This window comes from Juglans microcarpa x Juglans regia, chromosome 3D, assembly GCF_004785595.1.
Source record: "Juglans microcarpa x Juglans regia isolate MS1-56 chromosome 3D, Jm3101_v1.0, whole genome shotgun sequence".
Lineage (NCBI taxonomy): Eukaryota > Viridiplantae > Streptophyta > Magnoliopsida > Fagales > Juglandaceae > Juglans > Juglans microcarpa x Juglans regia.
The window spans coordinates 32,655,970-32,680,935 of record NC_054598.1 but is presented as its reverse complement, the minus strand read 5'-3'; the positions used below and the strand labels follow the sequence as shown (position 1 = coordinate 32,680,935).

The 24,966-nt window shown below is 38.2% G+C and overlaps 1 protein-coding gene and 1 long non-coding RNA gene across 2 annotated transcripts; both read left to right on the top strand.

Moving 5' to 3' along the window:
• The first annotated feature begins 5,677 nt into the window (after positions 1-5,677).
• On the top strand, positions 5,678-7,086 carry LOC121254111. The gene is made up of 2 exons (XR_005938576.1): positions 5,678-6,079; positions 6,845-7,086. It is a non-coding gene; the product is annotated as an uncharacterized LOC121254111 (long non-coding RNA).
• Positions 7,087-22,772: 15,686 nt separating this feature from the next.
• On the top strand, positions 22,773-24,607 carry LOC121255902 (transcription factor MYB53). Its single transcript, XM_041156454.1, has 4 exons — positions 22,773-22,820; positions 22,959-23,217; positions 23,356-24,138; positions 24,311-24,607. Exons 2-4 carry the CDS (start codon positions 22,964-22,966, stop codon positions 24,342-24,344), a joined length of 1,071 nt encoding a protein of 356 aa, XP_041012388.1. The 5' UTR covers positions 22,773-22,820; positions 22,959-22,963; the 3' UTR covers positions 24,345-24,607.
• The last annotated feature ends 359 nt before the right edge of the window (positions 24,608-24,966 follow it).

Genomic DNA, 24,966 nt, shown 5'->3' with positions numbered 1-24,966 from the left:
AAAAAATAAAAAAGTACACCAATACACTTAATCACTTCTACCATCATTCGGTAAAAAAAAAAATTCACCGAGCGGTCAAACCGAACGGTACATTTGGAGCGGCAGAGTAGCGTTCTTCTAGTTTTATACGCTCCAATCATACCTTGACATCTTACTAATTTTACAGAGGATTTTAATCCTATTATTTTCAAATAATTTAATTGATTTTCTCTTTTTAAAATATCCATCAAGTGGTCTACCACTTCCAGCACCCACCTCCTAATTCTAGGGTGGTGCCCTTGGCCGCCGCTGATCTCCGGCCACCAACCAAGGCCAAAGCCCTATTTCGCCTGCGAAGGCCTTCCTATTCTAGAAATAGTGTGAAAGCCATCCGCTCCACTACATTGCTTGACCCGAGGCCTCCTCCTTGACAACATCTTCTCACTTTCTCAGACTCCCTCTCGTTACTCTGTCTCTCTCTGCCTCTCTCTCTATCCCCCTTCTTTCCTCTCTCTTTGTTTCTTCTATACCCTTCATTTTCTGTCGTCTGTTGTCTGATGTAAGGCCATTGGTAAGCGGCATCGATATCTCCCCTTTCTCGGTCCCAAAGCTCAAAACTTTTGGGCTCGTAAATCTTGGCCTCAACCGCTCCCATTCCTCCTTTGGTCATCCCATTGTCACCCCACCGATCTAATCCGACACCGGCAATGGTCATTTTCCCCTCGCTCAATCTCTCTGTCTGAGAGGGGGGAAAAGAAATAAGCCCATACTGGCCTAGCCACCAGGGCTAGCCCACCAAGATTAGAGGCAATGGGACATGGGAGTAGGGGGAGTCATGAGGGTCAGATGAGTGGAGGACAGGGTGCCAGGCGGTCATGGGGTGTCAGGGGGACAAGGCGCCAGGAAGTGTGGTGGGTGCTGGGGCATGTCAAGGGGGTGCGGTCAGAAGGCTGGCCTTACTTGTAGAGGGGGTGCACGTGGGAAAATGCATTCAGTATCAATAGAGGCTCTCTCTCCTTTGTCTGGGGTCTTCTTCGTCTTCATCTTCATCTTCATCTTCATCTTCTTCTCCTATCTTCTGCTTCTCCGTGGTCTTCAGTTCTTCTTCCTCTTCAACCTCTCCTCTAACGAGAGAAAATAGAGCTCCAGCGAATCTCTTTCATTCAGTAAATTTATATACGGCATCACTATTGTACACAGAGATATGAGAGACTATGAGAGACTGTAAACAAGAATATTATAGTGAATTTCTTCTTTCCAAACGCCCGTGGACGTAGACATGATGTCGAACCATGTAAATCCATGTGTTCATCTCTTTTATTTCTCTGCATTTATGTTTTCCATTCATTGCCATGGACGTACGCATCGCCACCATACAGCTGCACTGGAACACTGCGGGGAGCTCCAAACAACACCGAACGCGGCCCAAGTCGCCCCAGTGGGCCGGGAATGACTCTTTCTCCCCTTCCGGCCTGTTGAGCGATTTTTATCGCATCAACAGTGGCGCCGTCTGTTGGGTCCGATTTCCTCTCTTATTCGAAGGTGGTAGAAGGACGATTTTTTAGCACACTGAATAAATCACCGAACGGATAGATGACACCCTTCCAGATGAGTATTCTCAATTTTGTTTAATGTTTACATTTATGAAAAATGTGCGGACGATGAATAGCACACCGGCTGGGTCGCCCATCTTCCAACTCTGGAAGTTTGATTTATGCACAACACTCGGGACACTAGACCCAATGTGGGGACACCCAGAGACAGGAACAATACATGGTGGCACTGTGCACTTAAGTGCACAGTGCCAAGCAGGTCTACTATGCACGCATGCACAGTAGACCGGCATGTCCCATGCATGACACAAACAGTGCCATGCACGGAGTACGTATCGACTGGGTGCATGTCGTGCACCCAGTGGTGCTGCGAGCCGCAGTGGCACAGCTAGAAGTGGCGCCAGTGGCCACCAAACAGACCACTGGCGCCGTCTGAGCCGCCCGGGGTGGTCTCCGACCACCCCACTCCCACGGCGTGGTTCCACACGAACCACGCCTGCAGCGCCCTCGATGGTGCCCTGGCCCAGCCATGGCACAACCCGAATGCGACGTCGGCGGTAACCATGATGGCCTCCAGCACCGTCTAATTCTTTTGGGCTAGTCTCCGACCGCCCACTCCCCCACGGCATGGTCCCGCACGGATTGTATCCCCCCGTGTGCTGGGCTAGGGCACGGCCAGCTGTGTCACAGTTTGAGGGGTGCCAGCAAAGACCCTGGTGGTCCGCCGGCGTCCTCTAGCCACCCCAGTGGTGTCCTCGACACCCACTACTGGCACGTAGTGACCCACGGCCGTGCACCTAGGCGCACGCCACCACGCACACAACGAAGAGCTCAAGACCTCCAGCCGCAAGCAAGGTTGCCCACCCTGCTGTCAGTACGTGAACTGCCGGCTTTCTCTGCCCAGCCATCACGGCCCCCGTCCACGGGGGCAATTTGCTGCCCACTCCGTGTGTACTTCACCGTTTACACGAGAGTGCCGTGACGACATTGTGCCCACATGGAGGTCATTAGCTCCAGAACATAGCTCGGTGCTCAGGAGCATTGCACGACATCTCCTCAGCCTGGAAGCCACTCAATTCGCAACTTGGGGCCACTAGACTGCTCACCAACGACAAGGGACTCGACAGCTTGCCACCATGGAAGCTCTCATTGGCTCAGGCCGCCCCCCCTCCCCTAAAATTGCATGGGATGTGAACACCACTACATGGGACTCGGGCACCATGCACAGCTCGAGAACTCAGACACTAAGCCGTTCTCCACGGTCCACCATCAGAGCCCTTCACCTCGGTAGCTCACCTGCATAGGCTCGGAAGTCACCAGCTCGGTGGACAAGGCGAGCATGGGAAAACACAGCTCGGAAAATCGCAACTGCATTCACGACTCGGGACTCGGACACCATGCACAACTTGGGAACTAACACTCTAAGCCCCCCTCCACGGCCCACCATCGGAGCCCCTAAGCTCGACAGCTCTCACCTACACGGACACTGACGTGCTTGGGCAACCACCTCGGACATCACAGCTCTGAGACCACCAACTCGGACAACCACTTGGGAAACAGCTACATGCACAACTCAGGAAGACTAGGCATGCACGGCTTGGAATTGTCCGCAACATGCACGGCTTAGAAGACAAGGCCTGGAAGACACAGCTCAGGAAACCAACACGCATGGGCTCCTCACAGCTCGGGAATCCTGAAACCCGTGCACCTCCACTAGGTGCCATGTACTGCTCGGTTACGTGGGACTCGGCAATTCGTCATTTGAACGGCTTGGACAACGCCTTGCCTACACAGGGCTCGGCACAATTCGGTTTAGACCAGCAAGAAGACTTGGCATGCTTCCAAAATAAATAAATAAAAAAAGAAAGAGAAAAAGAAGGGCAAAGCGACAGATAGCCGCAGACAATTTTCGGCCAAGCAAGAACTGACTACAACAACTAGAAATTTTCCAGTATTATCTCACAAAAATTTGTGTGAATTTATTATTACTAAAGAAATTACTTCCTGTAGCGAGGAATGCAGATCAAGAAGACGAGTCCCTTGACTCGTTGTGAGGTAAGGTCCTAAGTCCCCGGACTTGGCATCGACCTCCCGTCCAACAAAGTCGAGTCCTTACACTTGCAAGAAGACGGGTCACTTCACTCGATAAAAGTCGAGTACACTACTTGCTAGAAGACGAGTCCCTTGACTCGATAAGCCGAGTCCTTACACTCGCAAGAAGACAAGTCCCTTGACTAGCTGCGGGGTAAGGTCCTAAGTCCCCGGACTTGGCACCGACCCGCCATCCAACAAATTCAAGTCCTTACACTCGCAAGATGACAGGTCCATTGACTTGATAAAAGTCGAGTACACTCGCAAGAAGACGAGTCCCTTGACTCGACAAGCCGAGTCCTTACACTCGCAAGAAGACAGGTCACTTGACTCGATAAGCCAAGTCCTTACACTCGCAAGAAGACAAGTCCCTTGACTCGTTGAGGGGTAAGGTCCCAAATCCCTGGATTTGGCATTGACCCCCTGTCCAACAAAGCTGAGTCCTTAGACTCGTAAGAAGACGGGTCCCTTAACTCGATAAGTCGAGTCCTTACACTCGCAAGAAGATGAGTCCCTTGACTCATGCGCAGGTAACCTTTGGGAACGAGCCGACGGGCTTGACAACCACCTAACGCGGACCCAGGGGTCGACGGGCTGTCTGACCACTTAGTGTGGGTTAACTCACACAAACTCCACTGCCAACAACAAGATAAATACCTCAAACGAACATACAATATACGAATAAATGACAAACATTCGAGCTTCGCGCTCATACCATATGCGGTTGAGCCCATCTCCCGTATTAGCCGAGCTCCGCGCTCGCCCCATACGCGGTCGAGCCCATCTCCTGCATTAGCCGAGCTCCGCGCTTGCACCATATGCTGTCGAGCCCATCTCCCGCATTAGCCGAGCTCCGCGCCCGCCTCACCATACGCGGTCTAGCCATCCTCCTACCACATCTCAGCTCTGCGCTCGCGCCATACGCGGTTGAGGCAGCCTCCCACCACATCTGAGCTCCGCATTGGCACCATACGTGGTTGAGCCAGCCTCCCGCCACATCTGAGCTTCTCGTTTGAACCATATGCGGTCGAGTCCATCTCCTACTTAGCCGAGCTTCATGATCGCACTCAACGCGGTAAAGTCCATCTCCCGCCTTAGACGGGCCACGTGCTAACACTCTACACAATCAAACCCTGAGTTAGAAAATATTTGTTTTTTGCGCCAGAGGCACAAATGAACAGGAATCGGCCCGCTGGAATTTACTTCCCTACATATACGGGCAGGTCAAGTCGACAATATTTTTCCTTTGAAGATTCTCAAGGTCTTCTTTTGGAAACAAATCACCCTTAAGAATCGCGGGGTACTATGAAGGGGAAAACAAATAAGCCCATACGGGCCCAGCCACTAGGCCTAGCCCACCAAGATTGGAGGCAATGGGACATGAGGGTCAGGGGAGTCAAGGGGGTCAGATGAGTAGGGGACAGGATTTCAGGGGGTCATGGGGTGTCAGGGGGGACAAGGCGCCAGGAAGTATGGTGGGTGCTGGGGCCTATCAAGGGGGCGCGGTCAGAAGGTTGGCCTTACTTGCAGAGGGGGCACACGCGAGAAACAACATTCAGTATAAGTAGAGGCTCTCTCTCCTTCGTCTGGGGGTCTTCTTCGTCTTCATCTTCTTCTCCTATCTTCTGCTTCTCCGTCGTCTTCAGTTCTTCTTCCTCTTCAACCTCTCCTCTAACCAGAGAATATAGAGCTCCAGCGAATCTCTCTCCTTCAGTAAATTTATATACGACATCACTATTATACAATGAGATATGAGAGATTATGAGAGACTGTAAACAAGAATATTATAATGGATTTCTCCTCTCCAAATGCCCATGGACGTAGGCATTATGCCGAACCACGTAAATCTATGTGTTCATCTATTTTATTTCTCTGCATTTATATTTTCCATTCACTGCCATGGATGTACGCATCACTGCCGTACAACCGCACTGGAACACTGTCGAGAGCTCCAAACAACACCGAATGAGGCCCAAGTCGCCCTAGTGTGCCGGGAATGACTTTTTCTCCTATTCTAGTCTATTGAGCGATTTTTACTGCATCAATAGTGTCTATCTTACTTTCTCAATCCCGTAAAGCCCAAACCCATTTTTGGGTTCAAAGCCCCTAAACCGTGCCTCCTCCCTTCGACCGTTGTTGCACACTTTGCCGGTCAGCTTCTCCCTCTCTACCCGTCTCTCACTTTCTCTCCTTTCCCTCTCTATTTTTGTCACTATCTGTATCTCTCATTCTCTCGTGACTGCCCCTCCGCCACCCAGGCCATCAACCACCTCCATCATTGGAAAACACATTCCCAGCCACTCAAGTACCCCACTTTCCCTCCCCCAAACCCCGAATCCCCCCAAGTCTTCCAACCCTCAATCAGGCCACGCATTGAGAATGACAAATCATTGAGTAGTCGACATGAAGCTCAGAACGCTGGCGATCATCTACAAATTTCTTCCCATCGCACGGTGGTTAGTGTCTTTCCGGGTAAGCTTAGAAATGGTTATTGTTGGAATTGTGAATATGCTGTGTGGTTCTCTGCGTGGCCGAGTGCCTTTATGGGAGAGTTGTCATTTTGCTCATGGTTCTCTGTTGTGGTCGTGTACCTCTATGGGACTTGTGGATTGATGTGTTGGTTTTCTATTTTGGCTTTATGCCTTGTGGTGTGGTTGCCGTGGTTGGTTTTGGGATGTTTCTCTGGTGCTCTGTAGAGCCCTTACTTGCTATCCATTTGTTTATTTTGTTGCATAAGTGTTGTTGTAAATTTCTTATTATTGGGTTGATCATAACATGTAAAATACTTGCTGAAATTTTATCATTGGACTGCTGAAATCACACGCATGGTCATTAGCAGTGGTGTAGCGAAGGGAGACAAAGCGTGCATATGGTCCATTAGGGGAGGCCGTGGCGCACACATTAATAAAATGAACGTTTTCAAAAATGGGATTTTCTTCTGGGTATGTTTCAACTTGTGTGGGAATTGTGTTGAGTACTTGATGTTTTGTTATGTGGTAAATTTGTGGGTGAAGTTAACTGTTATTCGGTTATCTTTAATTTTATTTGGTTAAATGTGAAATGTCAATTATCATCTTTCCTTGTATCAATTACTTGCACAATTTTCACTTCCATTGACATGTAATTTTGAGTGTTAGTCTCAATTTCACTCTTTGAGATTTTTTAAAATCTCACCGGCCCTGGTAGTCCCACTACTACAGTCACCCTCTTCAAAACTGTAGACTTTGATATAGATAGAGAATTTGGTAGTAGTTATGGGCATGGGATCCGACATAGCCAGAGGATTGAGGATTGAGGCTTTTCCCTACTTTGTTAATTTATTTTGTTTGATTTACCAGGTGACTGTAAACATTCCTTCGCTTATGGTTTGGAGACATGTGGCTTATGGTTATTATAGTTGTGATGCATTTTAATTTTCTAGTACTTTTATTTAGATTTAATGACTACCTTTTTTTTTTTTTTTTTCACTACGAATTAATTGTATTCTTTTATTAAACATGTAAGCACACACTTGTTATCATGCGAGAAGTGTATGACATGTACAACCAACATCTCGACATCACGGCTTCCGCCAAATCACAAGCAGGACTCAGTTTGGCTGCCGCTAATATGGTTGGCTACCTCCAGCAAGAAAATAATTTGGTGTAGTCAGCCTATTGTAAAATTAGTAAGATGTCGAGGTGGCTATTATGGATCGGAAGGTGTAATACCTGGATTTTACATCCAATCCTGCAGCAGCACCTCCCTTCAAGGAAATTCTGAATAAAGTTCAGCCTCAGGGCAGCCCAATATGCTATAACATATATAGGTGGGCTCAGCCCATGGCTTGATTTCTGATTTTATCCTTTTGGGCAAGGTCGTAAACGGATCTGCATTTTCAAACCCATGTTATCAACACTATTTCCAGGTTAAGATTCAGCCAACCCTAACTATCCAACTTAATAAAATACTTAATAAACACATGTAATTAATATTACTAGGTAAATCTCACAAAAATTGTCATTTTTCTCTACAGTTTAGTCACGATTGAAAGCTTGGATGAATAATGATTCTACTCAAGTAAAAACATAATTCAATAATAACGTGTTTCGACCGAAATTTATTTACTCTGAATCAAACGGCAGCTATTATGACACATTTTAAGCGATTATTCATTTAAATATATAGTTGACATAAAAAAATAGTTATGGAGGTGTAACTAAGAATAAAAATTAATAATTATCCTAAATAAAAAAGTTTAAAAAATGAGTCAGCTTTCAATTGATAAATTTCAACATGTGTTACTTTTTTTTTCTTTCTTTTTGGGAGAGGGGGTTTCCGAACTCCATACCTCCATTTTGGAGGCTGTGGGTTACGTCTTTAGCTCAACATGTGTTACTTAATTCTTGGGAAAATTGTTAACCTCATCTAATAATTTCATGTATACATTGAATGTTATGGATCAACCAGCAGATGGAGGTAGCTAAATTTAATTTCTTTGCCTTGTGAGAACCAAATGTTCATGCATGTAGGCAACGAGTTGTTATTTCTAGTGGACGATTTTCTTTTTTCCACAGTAGGTGGATATTATATAATATATTAATCTATTTGGCATTAATTCCTTATAAGTAGATAACTTTTAGAAAATTAGCAGAAATGCTGATCAATGATCTGATCATGAAATAATTCAAAAATCGCCCAACAATTGAATCTAATGATCAATCCTAATCAAATAATTAATTCATAGGCAAAAAAATTCTACCAGTTTGACCATAGTGTGCCTATAATATTCCTAACTAATTAAGTTGCCCGCGCGTAGACGTATCCAAATACTATACTGCCATTGGATTAATTCTTTCTATTTTCTAGGATCGGAGCTGTTGCTTGCTTTGTTCAGGGGCTAACTCTTTGGAAAATGCTCATCGATGATCAATTAATTGAAGAAACTAAGTTTGGATGCATGCATGCATGGTTAATTGGTAATTGAAATTAACTTGAACCTGTGGTATGATTCGAATTAATAGCCTCATTTTGGCAAGAAATTTTCATTTTCATAGGAAATAATTTATCACAAATAAGTAGTTTTCTTGTAAAAAAAATTTTATTCATCATTCACACATACCACACTTTTTTTTTTTAATTTTTTTCTCTTACCAAAATGTGTTATATGGATGATGAGTAAAATAATTCAATAAGTTTAAGAAGAATAATAAAAAAAAAATTAAAATAATTTTATAAAAGAAAAAAGAAAAAAAAAAGTATGGTATGTGGTGTGTGAGGATGATGAGTAGCAAAACTCTTCTTGTAATACTGATTTCATTTGAGAAGATAAATTTTTAAATTTGAATCTTACAAATAAAATCTTACTAATATTTAAGTGATGTGGATGATGTATTCTACACACTGGTTTGAGATGATTAACTCCCTCTTAATTAAAAATAATTAAAAGTAGATATTTTTTACTTATTTTTTTGTGCCAATCATATTGTTTTCAACGAGTAATTATATATACACACACGATGATATATATATATATATATATATATTCTCATTTTATCACAAAATATGATAATATCATTAACAATTATTAGTTGTATAAATAATTTTAATAATATGATATTTTATGATAGAATATTATTATTAAAACAACCACGCCATATTTCATTTTTCAATGCTACGCTACTTTAATTAATTCATCGCATTTTATTTGCATTTTACAAATGGAAACTGCATGCGCTTACTTTGTTTGGGTCCTGAGTACATGCATGCAGCAGTTTGATCATTTACATAGGCCTATAAAGAATTAATTTTATAGGCTTACCTTGCCGGTTTGAATCTCTCATTAATCAATGATTATTTCTGATCATCTGAAAGTGATTAAACAATGCAATGCCTAGCTGGATATATGTATAGCTTTTGAACTAGCTACTACTTTTGTTTTTTTTTTTATTTTTTCTTTAACGATCGACTAGCTAGCTAGGGCTTTACGTTACGGAACATGAATTTAACATGATCCCTTATACGATCCATCCATCCAATATTATCCAGAACGTCTTAGTACATATATGGCCCATTAACGTTAACGTTACATGTACAGGTCATGAATTTGCAAGGTAATATATATTCATGTTGTAGTTTCTGATGCCATGCATGCATCATGCGCATGCATGGTCAATATTAATTAAGGAGATCAATATATATATATATATATATATATCTTTATATATAAAGGGACTATCTAACAGAAATTAATTCTTGTTTTAACAATTTTTCTTATTTTTATGTTAATTTTTCATGTATTCCGTTAACTCCCGTTAATTTCGTTTGTATGGTAAAATTAAAAGCAGTGGAACGCCTATTGAATATACCATAGATATATTGACCCTTCGACTTCACCGATGATCTGCAACATGTTGAAAGACCAAACGTCTCCTCCACCAAAGGTGCGAAGTGGCCAAGAAATGAAAGCGATCTGAGGCGTTTCTTTAGTTTTTGATAAGGAATGAAATTAATTTCGTTTACCAGACAGTTTTGTTTTGACAGGATTGGTGAAAGAAGGTGGAATTACAGTTGATCAGCTTTTCTTCCATGACCCTGACGGGTACATGGTTGAAATATGCAATTGTCAAAATCTCCCTGTTCTTCCACTTATATCATGCCCTCTTAAGTTATCCAATACCAGCAGAAACAACGCGACCTCATCGTTTTCTTGTAAGTTCTCTGTGATTTACCATTTCTTCTTTGTTTTCCATCTATGCATATTTGGTTAATTGTTTTCAAGCTAAATGATTCAGATTTGGTCATTTCAGAAATTATTAATAGTAATATGAAGCGAATAAAAAAAATTATAATAGTAAGGAACAAAATTAAATCCTGCATGGATGCATGCAGGCTTTTCAGATCAGTTATTATATGCCATGGTACGTAGCCTAAACTAATTAATTAACAGCCACTACAGAAAAAGATCATTACTTCTATATATATAATCCCACCACTAAAACTTTTACTGCAGAAATGTATGTGTATATATATATATATATATATGCTTTACGTACGTGTGCACGGTTTTTAACGATCAAATAAGTAATGTCGACCTAATTTCACGTCGAGTTGTTTTTGAATCCTTTTAGATGTTGAGTTAAGTTGATTAATTAAATTCTTTATAAATAGTAGTGAATTGAGATGGTGGTCAAAGTAAGTTTTATGATGCCCACTTAAGATGAGTTTAGATGTGTTTAAATGTTAAAATAAATTTAAATATATTTATAAAAAGTTGAAAAATATTGTGAGTCTTATGTGTAAAAACGTGTTAAGTAAAAAAAAATTATGAGTCTGACGTGTAAAGAGGTTTTGAATTGAAATGAATTTAATGATTTGAGAGTTAAATATTTTGATGTTAAACTCAGTTTAAAATTAGATTGAACTGCGTCGATCTCAGTTCAACATACCTAAGTGCCAGATGGGGCCTTAGTTGTGAAATCCCATGACGATCTCTTTAATTTTTTTTTTTAATAATATTCTTCTATGGTAATTCCTTGCTGGCCAGAGTACGTGAGTAGTTTTTTTTTTTTTTTTTTTCAAGGCACGTGAGTAGTTATTTATTAATTTATTTGTAAACTCTTGATCTACCTAACTCAACTGATTTCGAACGGCCCTTGAAATATATATTAATCTTCTTCCTCGATCGATCGAAGCTATTATTTATATATATATATATATATATAGAGAGAGAGAGAGAGAGAGAGAGAGAGAGAGAGAGAGAGAGTTTTAGTTCCAGTTACGTATGTCTGATCAGCAGCCAGCCTTTTCAACTTATCATTTTCTTTTTAATTCAGATGATGTCTTGAAAGTGAAAAGTAATATTTTTTTAATTTAATTTTACCAACTCTTAATTGTAGCGCCTAGCTAGCTAGCATGCATCAAGCTCCTTAATTCGTTTCTAAACGACCCAGTTTTTTTATAAAAAGTGGGAAAACGAAAAGTTGTTACCATTCCATATATATATATATATGCAACCTATACAAGGAAAATCATCATCATCATCATCATGACTTATAAGAGATTAATTATTATGTGTATTTATATATATATATTATATAAAGAAACAAATTAATAAAGTGGGTACGTAGATAGCTAGCAGCTAGTAGGTAGCTTGTGAAAGTGGATAAATGAGGTAAGGTTAGGAGGAAATCCCCGGCAAACTCTACTGTCCTTTTAACCTCCTTCATTGACTACTGCAACCAATTATATATATTATTGATGTCAGCAAATTAACTAAGACCTGTGCGCATGCTTCATCCATCATCATCATCGATCATCATGTGGCTACTGGGGAAACAACTTGGTTATCTCACCACCACTCAAAAACTTAATTAGCTGCTCCGCCCTCTAATTGCATGCACATTATCCCACGTGTATATATATATATAATACATATATATATATATTTGAGTAATGATATACCTACAACTCTTTTACAACTACTTTATAACTTATTTTATAATCAATCAATACAATCGTGCGGCCACTTCATCTATGTATAACTCGTATCACTAATTAAGAAATTTCAAATGATTGAATTAATTCATTCTTTCTGTCAGCTTAAGCTTTTAATTTGGATAACTAGCGATATAATACGGCATTATAGCCAATAATTGTTGAGTTCTAACTCTAAATCTATTCTACGTCTCGATTAAAAGATTGAGTTTCCTTTTCTAATAGGTGGATTGAGTAAACCTATCATTCATATTAACTTAAACTTTTGAGATAACTACTGTTAATTCATTATCACTGACCCATTAACCTTCTAATAATTGAGTGAAGCTTGAACTTCATTAGTAAGCTCGTTATAAACTTTCATTCAAAGCTCAGCTAACTAAAGCCATGAGGATTGGATTGATCAACTTGAGCTCAATTTGGATTTGGTATTGTAATATATATATAATGTTACGTGATTATCGATCAAAGTATTTCACCATTACTGACTTACTCAAAGGATATATATTATGATTGAAATTCAGCAATTCAAACTCAATAGAAATTGAGTTTATTAACGTATGTACATCACCTACCTCTTCTTCCTTTACTTGTGTTCTTCCAGCCTGTTGGAAATTAGAGGAGCGAGACCGGTCGAGAATCTTGTCGGTATGCACTTCTTCTGATAATATATAGCTAGGAAGGTTAGAAATGCGTGGCAATTACACAAAAAACCTAGAAACCAAATGATTAGATGACGACCCTCATGAAAGGAGTACCGGATTCTCATTGACTGTCTTTCCCATGCATGCACACATATTATATATATATATATATATATATATATATATAATGTCTTGAGTACAGCGGTGTCCCAATATTGCAATATTAATGTTGCTGCCTCAGATTTTCTTATTCAGTGTTTGGTTGCTTACCCACAATCGTACAATCTCACTAATTTGGGATCATGATAATGGTACGTACATAGATTTGATTGCTATTATTGATTAGTATCCGCGTTTAATATAATAATAATATTTGTTGTGCGTCCAAAGTTCAAACATCTTGTTAGTTATTTGTTCCATAGCCACCGGCAATGCATCATGATGATCAACTTGTTATAAATGAAATTGCGATTTGTTGGGCAAAAGCTACTTTAGTTTAGTTAGCTTTCTATATGAATATATATATATATATATATATCTATATATCTATAAGGACATGAAATGAAAGGGATGCAACATGTTTTAAATATTTTGTTTTTATATTAAACAATTTAATTTATTCAACAATATATGAAAGTTGTGATCAGGAAAAATTAGAATGATGCAACAATTTCCTTCAGCCATATACATATACATATACATACATATATATATATATGTATATATATTTGTAATTGTTGTTCTTGTATATCTATATAATATACGAATTTTTACATGTTTTTTTGTTTTTATCTAATTAATACAGCATACCGCGTTGATATTTCCGAGAAAAAAAAAGACATTAAGGGATTGAGTTAAAGGGCCATGAACTAAGCTATTATATTTTGGTGGACAAGTACACACATGTTTACATGTTTAATACATCATGCGTCGATGGGCTTCTACATTAGTATAAAGGGTACTGCTCCAGTACAGCAGAGTACCACTTAAGAGCAACCGTAGGCAGTTTTGTTTGCTATTTCTCTCAAGTGATTGTAACTGTTTTTTATACTCTTTTTGATTCCTTAGCCTCTTGTAAGGTAAATATGTTTCTTTAATATATATGGTATCAGAGCATTGCGACTCACAGTCCCTTTGATCCATGGCGTTAACATCTCCCTCCATCCCTTCCCCAAATCCCTCCATTGCCTCTTCCTTTCCTCATATCGTTACTACTAAACTTACTGTAGAAAACTATCCAGTATGGAAAGTGCAAATTAGTGCTTACTTTCGAGGCCAAGACCTCTATCAATATGTTGTGACATCTTCTCCTGTCCTACTGAATTTCTACCCACTTAATCGGATTCTATCTCACAACCCAACCCAACCCAACCCAACCCAACCCAACCTAGGTTTTTCTTCTTGGAAACGTACAGATCAACTAGTCCTTAGCATTTTATTTTCCTCCCTCTTTGAATCTGTAATCGACCATGTCCTCTCTGCCAACACCTCTCGTGAACTATAGCTTTCACTAGCTTCCTTGTTTGCCTCTCATTCACAAGCAAAGCAGTTTCAGGTCAGTTTTCAACTTGCTAACCTCACACGAGGAGATCAAACAATTACATACTATTTTGGGAATGTACGTTCCCTTGTAGATATTCTAGCTGCAACTAGTAATCCCTTACCCGATCAAGAGTTTGTCACTTATCTTCTTATTGGCCTTGGCTCTACATATGAACCCTTTATTACATCTGTCACTACATGGGTTGAGCCCATTTCTTCTCATGAGCTTTATTAATTGTTGTTTGTTCTTGAAAGTTGAATTTCACACAATGCAAGGAGTACTTCCTCCTCCCTTGAGCCTACAGTTCACTTTACTACTGTTGGTGGTTGTGATCAATGTGGCAGAAGCTTCACTTATGGTGATCGAAATGGCCGTAGTGGCAATGGAAGGTCAAACTACTTTGCTCGTGGTGGCAGACATTCCTCCATTGCTGCACCTACAAATCCTCAACACTTTAACAATCAACGTCCAACATGCTAAATTTGTCACAAATCCGGCCATGTAGCCTTACAATGTCGCCATCGGTTTGACTACTCTTATCAGTATGAAGCTCCCCACTCTTTCTCTACAAATTTTACAAGTCCAAGCACTTTCTCCGACACCACATGGTACCCGGATTTTGTTGTAACCCACCACATCACCCATGACTTAACCAATTTAAACCTCTCCTCAGAGCTGTACAATGGTGGTGAATAGATCAAAGCGGGTGATGGTTTGGGACTTTCCATACGAAACATTGGTGACTCTTCTCTTTCTTCCACTTTTTCTTCCTTTCTTATTCGAAAATTAATTCATGTTCCTTTAATCACCAAAAGTTTGGTCTCTGTTTCTAAATTCAGCGGTGACAACTCTTGTTATTTTGAGTTTCATGTCTCACTTTTTTGTGAAGTACACCTTGGCGAGGAAGCTCCTCCTCACCGGGCCCACCTGTGATGGTCTCTATATTTTCCCCTATGTGTCGGCCGCTTCCTCATCACCATTTGTTCATCTAAGCAAGAGAACCTTTGTTGCTCAATGGCATCGTCGGCTGGGCCATCCCTGCCTCACTCTTGTTTCTCGCATCCTGCATAGCAATTGTTTGAAGGTTTCTCCCATAGCCATCAACTTCAAATGTATCGAGTGTCCCTTAGCCAAAAGTCATCAACTCCTTTTCCCCAATAGTCGGGCCTCTTCTACTAAGCCCTTAGAATTAATTTGTGCTGACCTCTGGGGCTTAGCCCCCTATGTTTCTCTTAAGGGATACAAGTACTATATTTCTTTTGTTTATCAATTTACACGGTTTACTTGGTTCTTTACATTGAAGTTTAAATATGATGTTCTCAATATTTTTTCCACTATTTTACCTTATATTGAAAGACTGTCAATACTAAACTCATCACCCTACAAACTGATGGAGGTGGTGAATTTCAACCCCTCACTCCGTTTCTTGGAATTCATCACCGTTTTTCATGCCCACATACTCATCAACAAAATGGGTTTGTTGAAAGAAAACATAGATATATCGTTGAAACTAGGCTCACCCTTTTGGCCCATGCCTCTCTCCCATTTACTTTTTGGGCTGAAGCATTTGAGACTACAATTTACCTCATTAATCTACTGCCTTCCCCAGCTCTAAAAAATAGATCTCCATTTTTTAGTGTTAATCATCGTGTCCCAAACTATCATTTTTTAAAAGTCTTTGGATGTGAGTGTTGGCCTAATTTGCGTCCCTACAACAAACACAAACTAAATTACCGTTCAACTTCTTTTATCTTTCTAAGATATAGCTCCACACATAAAGGGTATAAGTGCTTGGATTTTAAAACTCATAGGCTTTATATCTCACGGGACGTTATCTTTCATGAGGAATCTTTTCCATATTCAAAATCAAGGCCCATCTCTTATTCTCATGCACAACCTTCACCTGTGGCCCAATTACCTATTCTCCCACCATCAATCATTGGCCCAGGCCCAAGCCCATTGCCCCTTTCCTCCCTAAATCCCTATTCTTCTCCTTCCCGATCCTCCGTTCTTTGTTCTTCCCCTACGAAAATTTCCTCTCCTCAAACCACATCCATTGCTCCTCCTATTCTGACTCCACCATGTTCTGGGATCATTCCAAGAACTCAAACAAATTCCTCTCGTCCTCGCATTCGTATGGATGGTACCGTGCCCTACCCTTCTCGACAATGTTTCACTACCACTGTACAAATTGCAAAAACTCCTACTAGTTACTTGGCGACCTCCAAATTGTCTGAATGGCGTGAAGCCATGACCCAGGAGTACAATGCCTTGATTCAAAACAAAACTTGGACCTAATCCTTCCTCTAATGTTTTTGGATGCATGAGGGTCTATTGAACCAAACTCCATGCGACAGATCCATTGAACGTCAGAAGGCTTCACTAGTGGCCAAAGGCTACCATCAACAACCTGAAATCGATTTGCACGAGACATTCAGTCCAGTGGTGAAGTCCCCCACAATTTGGTTGATCTTGTTCATAGTTGTTGCTCGTGGGTGGCCTTTGTGCTAGATTGACATACAAAATTCTTTCCTCCATGGAACTTTTAATAGATAAGGTATACATGCAACAACCTCAATGCTTCATAAATCCACTACATACCAATTATGTTTGTCAATTGCATAAAGCCATCTATGGCCACAAGCAGGTGCCACGGACATGGTTTGCCTAATTAAATTCTTGGCTATGGTTTAAAGCCTCTCAAGCCGATCCATCATATTCATTCTCAGTCATGGTGATCTTCGAATATATCTCTTAGTTTATATCGACGATTTCATAATCACTTCTTCTGCTGCCTCTGCCATTGACACTCTCATTTGTGACTTGATCACTATCTTTCCTGTTAAGGACTTGGGCCCCTTGTCCTATTTTCTTGGTTTGGAAATTAACTACTTGTATGATGGCTTACTACTCTCTCAAAGAAAATATATCAAAGACTTGCTTATTAGAAGCAAGATGTTGCAAGCCAAGCCGATGACTTCACCTATGGCAGCTTCCTTAAAATTATCAAATTTTGACTTGCCTGGTTTTGAGGATGTTACACTCTTTCGAAGTATTGTTGGTGGATTACAGTATCTGTCTCTAACAAGGCTAGATATCTCATTTGCGGTTAATAAGGTGTGTCAATTCATGCACTCACCTAAACTGCCACACTGGAGTGCAGTAAAGAGAATTTTGTGCTATCTAAAAGCTACCATCAATCATGGTCTCTTCTTCTCATCCAAGTCATCCTTTCAGTTGCAAACTTACTCAAACGCTGATTGGGTTGGTTGCCTCGAAGATCGTAGATCCACCGGCGGATTTTACATCTTCCTAGGGAAACATCTAATTTCATGGGGCTCAAAGACGCAACGGACAATGGCATTGTCAAGCATAGAAGCCAAGTATAAATCAATAGCTTCATCTGCAATAGAACTTATTTGGCTTCAAACTCTCATATGTGAACTCGGTTTGCCTCTTTCTCAAGCTCCAATATTATGGTGTGATAATATTGAAGCTACCTATTTGGCTGCCAATCCCATTTACCACTCAAGAACAAAGCATATGGATATTAACTTTCACTTTGTAAGAGATAGAGTTGTTGCCAAGACACTTAGTGTTTCCTTCATTAGTTCAAAGAATCAACTTGCAGATATCTTTACAAAATCATTAGTGGCTGAATTTTTTTTTAACCTTTAGGATGAGTCTCAATGTGATTGATACACCACTGGACTCGAGGGGGTGTATTAGTAAAGGGGGTACTGCTACACAGTAGAATACCACTCAAGAGCAATCGTAGGCAATTTTGTTGTTATTTCTCTCAAGTACTTGTAACCGTTTTTTATTCTCTTTTTGATTCCTTTGCCTCTTGTAAGGTTGTGTATAGATACACTCAGAAGTGCAATACAAAGATATTGAATTTAGGAAAATATGCTTCTCTGATACTCTAACTGCTTTATTTTTCTAGTTTTTGAGTCGGTCTGATTTCATGCAAGCAACGTCCATGTTATTGGGACAACAAATGATCACATGAAGCTCGAGTGACGACAATTGATAAAAATAGGAAATAACAGATCAACTGTCTCTAATTTCTCTGATCTGCGCGATTAAAACATTGTTAATAATAATAATAATAGTAATAATAATATTAAGCTTCTCATCTTGTTGTTCTCAATAGCATTACTATATATTTATATGTATATATAATTTGATGCACATTTAAGATTTAATTAACTATGTAAATCATTGTTAGCTAGAAAAAAGAGAAGAAGAAGAAGAATAGATATTTAATTTCTTTGTTGAGGGGAGATGAACTGTGCAATGATGCCAATCAAGATTAGTTGAGATAGCTTAAAATCGATCTAAATACGATAATTGCTCCAAAGTTTCTGGTATGTATATATATATATATATATATATATATATATATATATATATATATCAATGATGGCAAAGATGATGCATGAGATCACATTGAATTAGAAAAAAATCAATTTACATGTGCTCGATCTTGTTAGCGTACACAATAAACATGTACCATTCATGATATGGAATTCGCTGCTGCTTGCCGCATTAGTTAGTAAAAAGAATACTTGTGTACAATAAGTGTACGTTATGTACGTGTTTACAAACTGGCCTGTAATTTATAAGTAACATAACTTAAAGAATATATATATGCAAAAGCAGCTTCAATAGCACATGAACACAATGACATTGAATTAAAAAGAAGAACTAATAATAAACAATTACTCCAACCTTATGCACAAGTCGATCAGGTGCATCTATTTCCTATTTGGTAAACCAAATTAATTAAATGTTTCAAATTAGTCATCAAATTTGTGAAGTGACTTGATGGTCTTTTTATGTGGTTTTAGAGAAATAGTACATGATGATCAGCTAGAGGTGTCTTCTCAAGTATTAGTGGAGTCTCTCTCTCTCTCTCTCTCTAGCTCTCTCTCTCTGGGGAAGTTTATTATATTGGTCTATGGGGGCTTGATTTTATTATAAAATAAAATAGAATAGAATAAAAACTAAAAAATTTAACAAAATCTATCTAAATTATGAAAAAAAAAACACATAAAAAGGAACTTAGAAACTATAATTACAAAAAACACACGTACATAAGAATCAATCAAGGGGTCATCGATCCTATGAATATTAATGATCCATCTAGACAATCCAAATGAGAATGGTCGATGGTGATGATCACCCAATCGTGGACTAATCTACCGAGGCCAGTCGAGAAATACTATTATAATGATTCTAAACCACACACCTTCCACATGACATAATTTGATTTGTAAGATTTAAATTTTAAATTTATCTTCTAAATAAAATTATATCATCTTATGGATGACATGTGGTGTAGAAGCCTTATAATAGAATTATTCGAGACCAGCCACCCACAAGAATTATGTCTAATCTTAAGATTAAGTCCGGTTGTATCTCTTGCTGATACGTATTATCAATAGTTAGAATTGAAAGTGTTTTTGGTCTAACATGATTACAAATACTCCGTATTCCTATTAGAGAGTCTCAAGTATACAAGTAATAAATAAATGAATTGAGCCCTACATTAATATTAATTTATTACCGTATGTGTGAACTTAACCGACAATATTCAATATTCAATATTCAATAAATGATGTACGACATAGTTACCATGATATCGATAATATCTTCCAATATTATGAGATCAGAAATCATGTTAATCCAAAAGAAGAACTATTTCTTGGACCCATGCTTTCACTCAAATTAAATTAAATTATATTCAATGCATGATGTTTCAGGACATCACTATCAACTATAGTATTTGTCAAATTATTTTCCGCTTGCTTTATGGAATAATGCACCGATCGATCGAGCGAGCTAACGTTAATACGAAGGTATAGAAGCATCTATTATCTATATATCGGCCAAGATGATAATGACCCATTGAAATCATAGAAAAGCAGTCGTTAGAAGAGTGTTAGGGTGTGTAGACTGAATAGTTTTGCGTGTTTAATATGCTCAACACAAAGCTTAATTGCTTTAAACAGCTAGGGTTAGGTTTCTTCTCTATGTGCTCCAAAGAAATTCAGATATTTAACCCCCTTAAAGCTAGCCACATGGACAACCTACCCTCAGTATTGGTGCAAATTCGTTGCTGACATGTTCCCTACCCCTTGCCTTTGCGTACTGAACTTATACATATATAGAAGACACCAAGTGCCACGTACTATAATATATATATATATATATATATATATACGGGAATTAATTAATCATCTATACGTGATGATTTCTAGCTAGCTAGGGTGTATCATGTGTAAGCTCGATCATCGCACTCTCTTTGAAAAAAAAAGGCAAATTTGAGATCTATATATGAAAAAACTGATCACTTAAATATAAATGTTATTTTTTTTTATTATTATAAATGAGTGCATGTAACTTACCCACCTTAAGACTATATCTAACATTCATAATTATCTATATATATTATGACTCTTTAATATAGACACACACACACACACATAAATATAACTGATCTATTTGTTGATTAATTAGAAATGCTAAACCCACCGAAAAGGTATCCCGAAAGTGTGTCCTGAAGCAATTATTATTATTTTTTTTACTTAGTGATTAAGGAAGTGTTTTTTAATGATGTAGTGAATTTTTTATTTTTTGAAAAAATGTTTATGATGATTAAAAAAATACATGAAAAAAAAGAAAAGAAAAAAAAAATGAAATGTACCTTTTGGGACACACTTTTGGGACAAATTTTCAGTGGGTGTAGTGTTACTCTTTGTTGATATATGAAACAAACTATTAACGTAAAAACATATCGAGTCAATTAGCATAAAAAGTATTTATAAATTAATTAGTACTGTAATTTGATTTATTTTCTTATAATTATAAAAATGTCTTCATAATAAGTGCATGGTGTATATATTTTACATATCGGTTTGTAACAAGCTGTCAAATTAATATAATGAAATTAAAGGGAATTTAAATCTTAATTTTTTAAATTTTTCTTACGCACGAATATCGAGAGCTAAAATCATGCTATATACATGAATGAAATTTGGCTACGTAAGTACCATATATATATATATATATATATATATATATATATATATATGTACCATTAGTACCGAATCACCCGGCCTTGGATTATATATGTAAGGCTATAATATGGTGAGAATAATAGCTGGAGGCCAACTACCACAAGGAAAAAATTAACAATCAACAAAGAAATTTCTGATCTGATCTATAGTCAAAGCAGTACTTAAGCAGCTTATTTATTATTATTATTATTATTATTATTATTATAACCAAAATATAGTATTGATCAGACAATTAATCATACTCCGAACCAAACATCTAAGTAAAATGTCTACCAAATACTGCATACAATTAATATATGATCAGACAGGTCGTATATATAGTTGGCTGAAATATTATTAATTAACGACTTATATGTATTAGAATTTAGACAGCTTAGACAATTTGATGCTGCTTCTTCTTTTAGTCCTTTTAATTCATTTTTTTATCAGGGAGATCATGATCATGTACTGCATGGAATCATGTTACTATTAGAGATCTAGATTGTCACTACAAGAAAACTGTTTATTTGCAACCAGTTAATTCTAGCGAAATGACTATTTACAGCTAAAATAAGACTGTTTTGGTCACAAATAATCTTTTCGTCGCAAAAAAATAACCACAAATATCCATTTTTCTAGTAGTGTGTTTATCATGGTGATCAGAACTGGAATAAGTACACATAACTTTGATTAACTTCTCCAAGTATATTATATATATGTAGCCATCGATCGAGCTAGCGAGCATCGATCGAGGATATTCATATATATATATATAGTTAATTAGTAACATATATTAATTAAATCCGCTACAAAAATGGGAACATCTAGCTAGGCTTGATTAATACATATATATATATATACATATATATATATATACATATATATATATATATATATATATATATACATATATATATATATATATATATATATATATATATATAGATGCTCATGATCATGTTGGAACTGGCCTCTTAATTAATTTTAAACCCAAGATAGCATAAGTAATCCATTTGGACATGAAAGCATTATATATATGCATGTATATATATAAGCTAGCCCTTCTAATTAAATGGTACTAGTAATTTGTACATTATAAAATGCATTGCCTGGCCTGTATCATAAATTAAGGGTCGACATAATTAAATTAATGGTGAATATGGGCGGGTAAAATGCAAGCTTCTAACTATAATTAAATGAAAACCTGCTCTTATATAAGTTTGTTTTCGGGTAATGTCGGTACTCATGAAAGGACAAAGTCGTAACTTACTCCTACTACGTTATAAATTACAGGCCAAAATGTCATCTCATTATGGAGAAAAATCTTCTAGAATACGTACACTCTGATATCACCCATCATCCTTGTTTACTCCAAGCTGCTAGCTAGCTACCTATATAACCAACACTTCTCTGTTATATTTCCAACGCTGATCGGCCTATTTCTTCATCCTCCAGCTCAGAAAAATCTAAGGTTTGAGTATCTTTTTCTCTTTAATTTGTTTGTTATGATCTTGAGTACCTAGCTAGGGAAATACCAAAACCAAAAAAAATAATGGAAATTTAATCCATCATCCCTAGCTAAAATATGTTTTTTTTTTTTTTCCTGCAGAAATAATGATGGAGATCGATGAAAATGATTTGAAGAAGGGGCCATGGACACCAGAGGAGGATCAAAAGCTGATCGATTACATCCAGAAACATGGCCATGGGAGTTGGAGAGCACTTCCAAAGCTTGCAGGACTGAACAGGTGTGGAAAGAGTTGCAGGCTTAGGTGGACCAATTATCTGAGGCCTGATATCAAGAGGGGGAAGTTTTCTGAGGAAGAGGAACATATCATCATCAATCTACATTCAGTTCTTGGAAACAAGTAATCTTTGATCTAAAACTCATTGAATTTCTATGCAAGAAAATTTCCTTAACATAGGCATGCATGCATGGTATAAAATTTGCAAACAGTTTTCCAAGAATAGTACGTATATGCTTAATTTATTAATGTTCATTGTAGGTGGTCGGCCATAGCCAGCCATCTTCCAGGGAGGACGGATAACGAAATCAAGAACTTTTGGAACACCCATTTAAAGAAAAAGCTTCTCCAGATGGGTATAGATCCAGTCACCCACAGGCCAAGAACTGACCTCGATCTTCTTTCCAATCTGCCACAATTGCTTGCTGCTGCCAATTTGGCAAATCCTTGGGTCGACAATGTTCTCAGGCTACAATCAGATGCCACACAACTTGCAAAGATCCAAGTTCTGAACAATATAATCCGAGTCCTAAGCTCGGCTCCTGCTCCAACTATGGAAGCAATTAATCATTTTCGGTCCTCGTCAATATTACCGGACCAACAGCAGCTTTATGAGTACTTGCAAATGAATTCCAAACTTGAAGGACTACTCGTTAATGGCTCAATTGGTTTTCCTAGTACTCATGATCAAATGCAGTCCAAGCTTACAAACTATGAAGCTAATTTTCAGCTACCACAATTATCTGGTGATCATCAGCATGCTCAGAATATTATAAATGGCTTGAAAAATTATACCAGCAGTAACAGTGATTGTGTTGACCAAGTTGCTAATTCATCATATTCTATCCCACCTTCAAATGTGCTTCCTAACTTGGTTTCAGCCTCGCCTGATCAGTGTAGCTCAATTGTCAGCCAAATCGAAAACCAGATTAACTCAAACGATATTATATCCAACGACCCTTCATCCATTTCAACCACCTTTGAACCTTTGGGAGATATCTTGGAGAATGAAGCAAGCGACTCTTACTGGAAAGATTTTATCGAGTAAGTGTTTCTCTTTGATTTTTTAAATGCTGAACTTTCCATGTAGCTGGCTGCAGCATGGTACTCCTTCAACTTGGTTGTTTTCCTTCTCTCCCTTCTAATTTATCTTGCCTTTTTATTTCTTCTGGCTTAACCTTTTTTTTCTTGTTTATGAACATCATTTTCACTGCAGACAAGCTTCTTCGCAGTCATGGCCAATGTCATAGAGCAACGCGCTTCCTTATATATATATATATTACTGGAGTTAAGATTCATTTGTAAACCAGATACATGTATAATATATATATGTACATTGATCTGGATTCAAGAAAATTTTAGTTGTTTTGTGTACATATATAATATACTCTAGCCTTGTATGAATTAAGAGTACCGATCTATAAATCGATCATTTCATGTAAGCCTTTTTCTTACAGTGTATTTATTAGTGTTATATATCAGGGAGCCGTTGATCGTGTGATCTTTATATATATTGCTTTTCTCCTTTCCTTTTTGAGCTCAAGCTTAATTTATACAGATCAACTCACGATAAATCTATACAATATTAAAGATCTAAAATGATGATCACAAATGGTTTAACAAAGTCATGATGAATGGATCACGTTTGCATCTGTTTGTTATAAGCTTCTTCCATGGGACCCCTTGAATGCTTAATTAATGAAATCTTTTAGAAAAAAATATCCGATCGAGCCTTATGAACTATGCGGCAACTTTACGTAAACAACTTGGAGATCATTCTCATTTTCAGAGAGAGAGAGAGAGAGAGAGAGAGAGAGAGAGAGAGAGGATGAGAAGGGCTGAATTTAAAACAAGTTAGTTGAAGAGAGTTTG

Coding starts and splice junctions, on each gene's coding strand:
- LOC121255902 (XM_041156454.1), top strand. CDS start 22,964: ATGATGGAGATCGATGAAAATGATTTGAAGAAGGGGCCATGGACACCA. Junction 23,218..23,355: donor CATTCAGTTCTTGGAAACAA/GTAATCTTTGAT, acceptor TGTTCATTGTAG/GTGGTCGGCCATAGCCAGCC. Junction 24,139..24,310: donor TACTGGAAAGATTTTATCGA/GTAAGTGTTTCT, acceptor TTTTCACTGCAG/ACAAGCTTCTTCGCAGTCAT.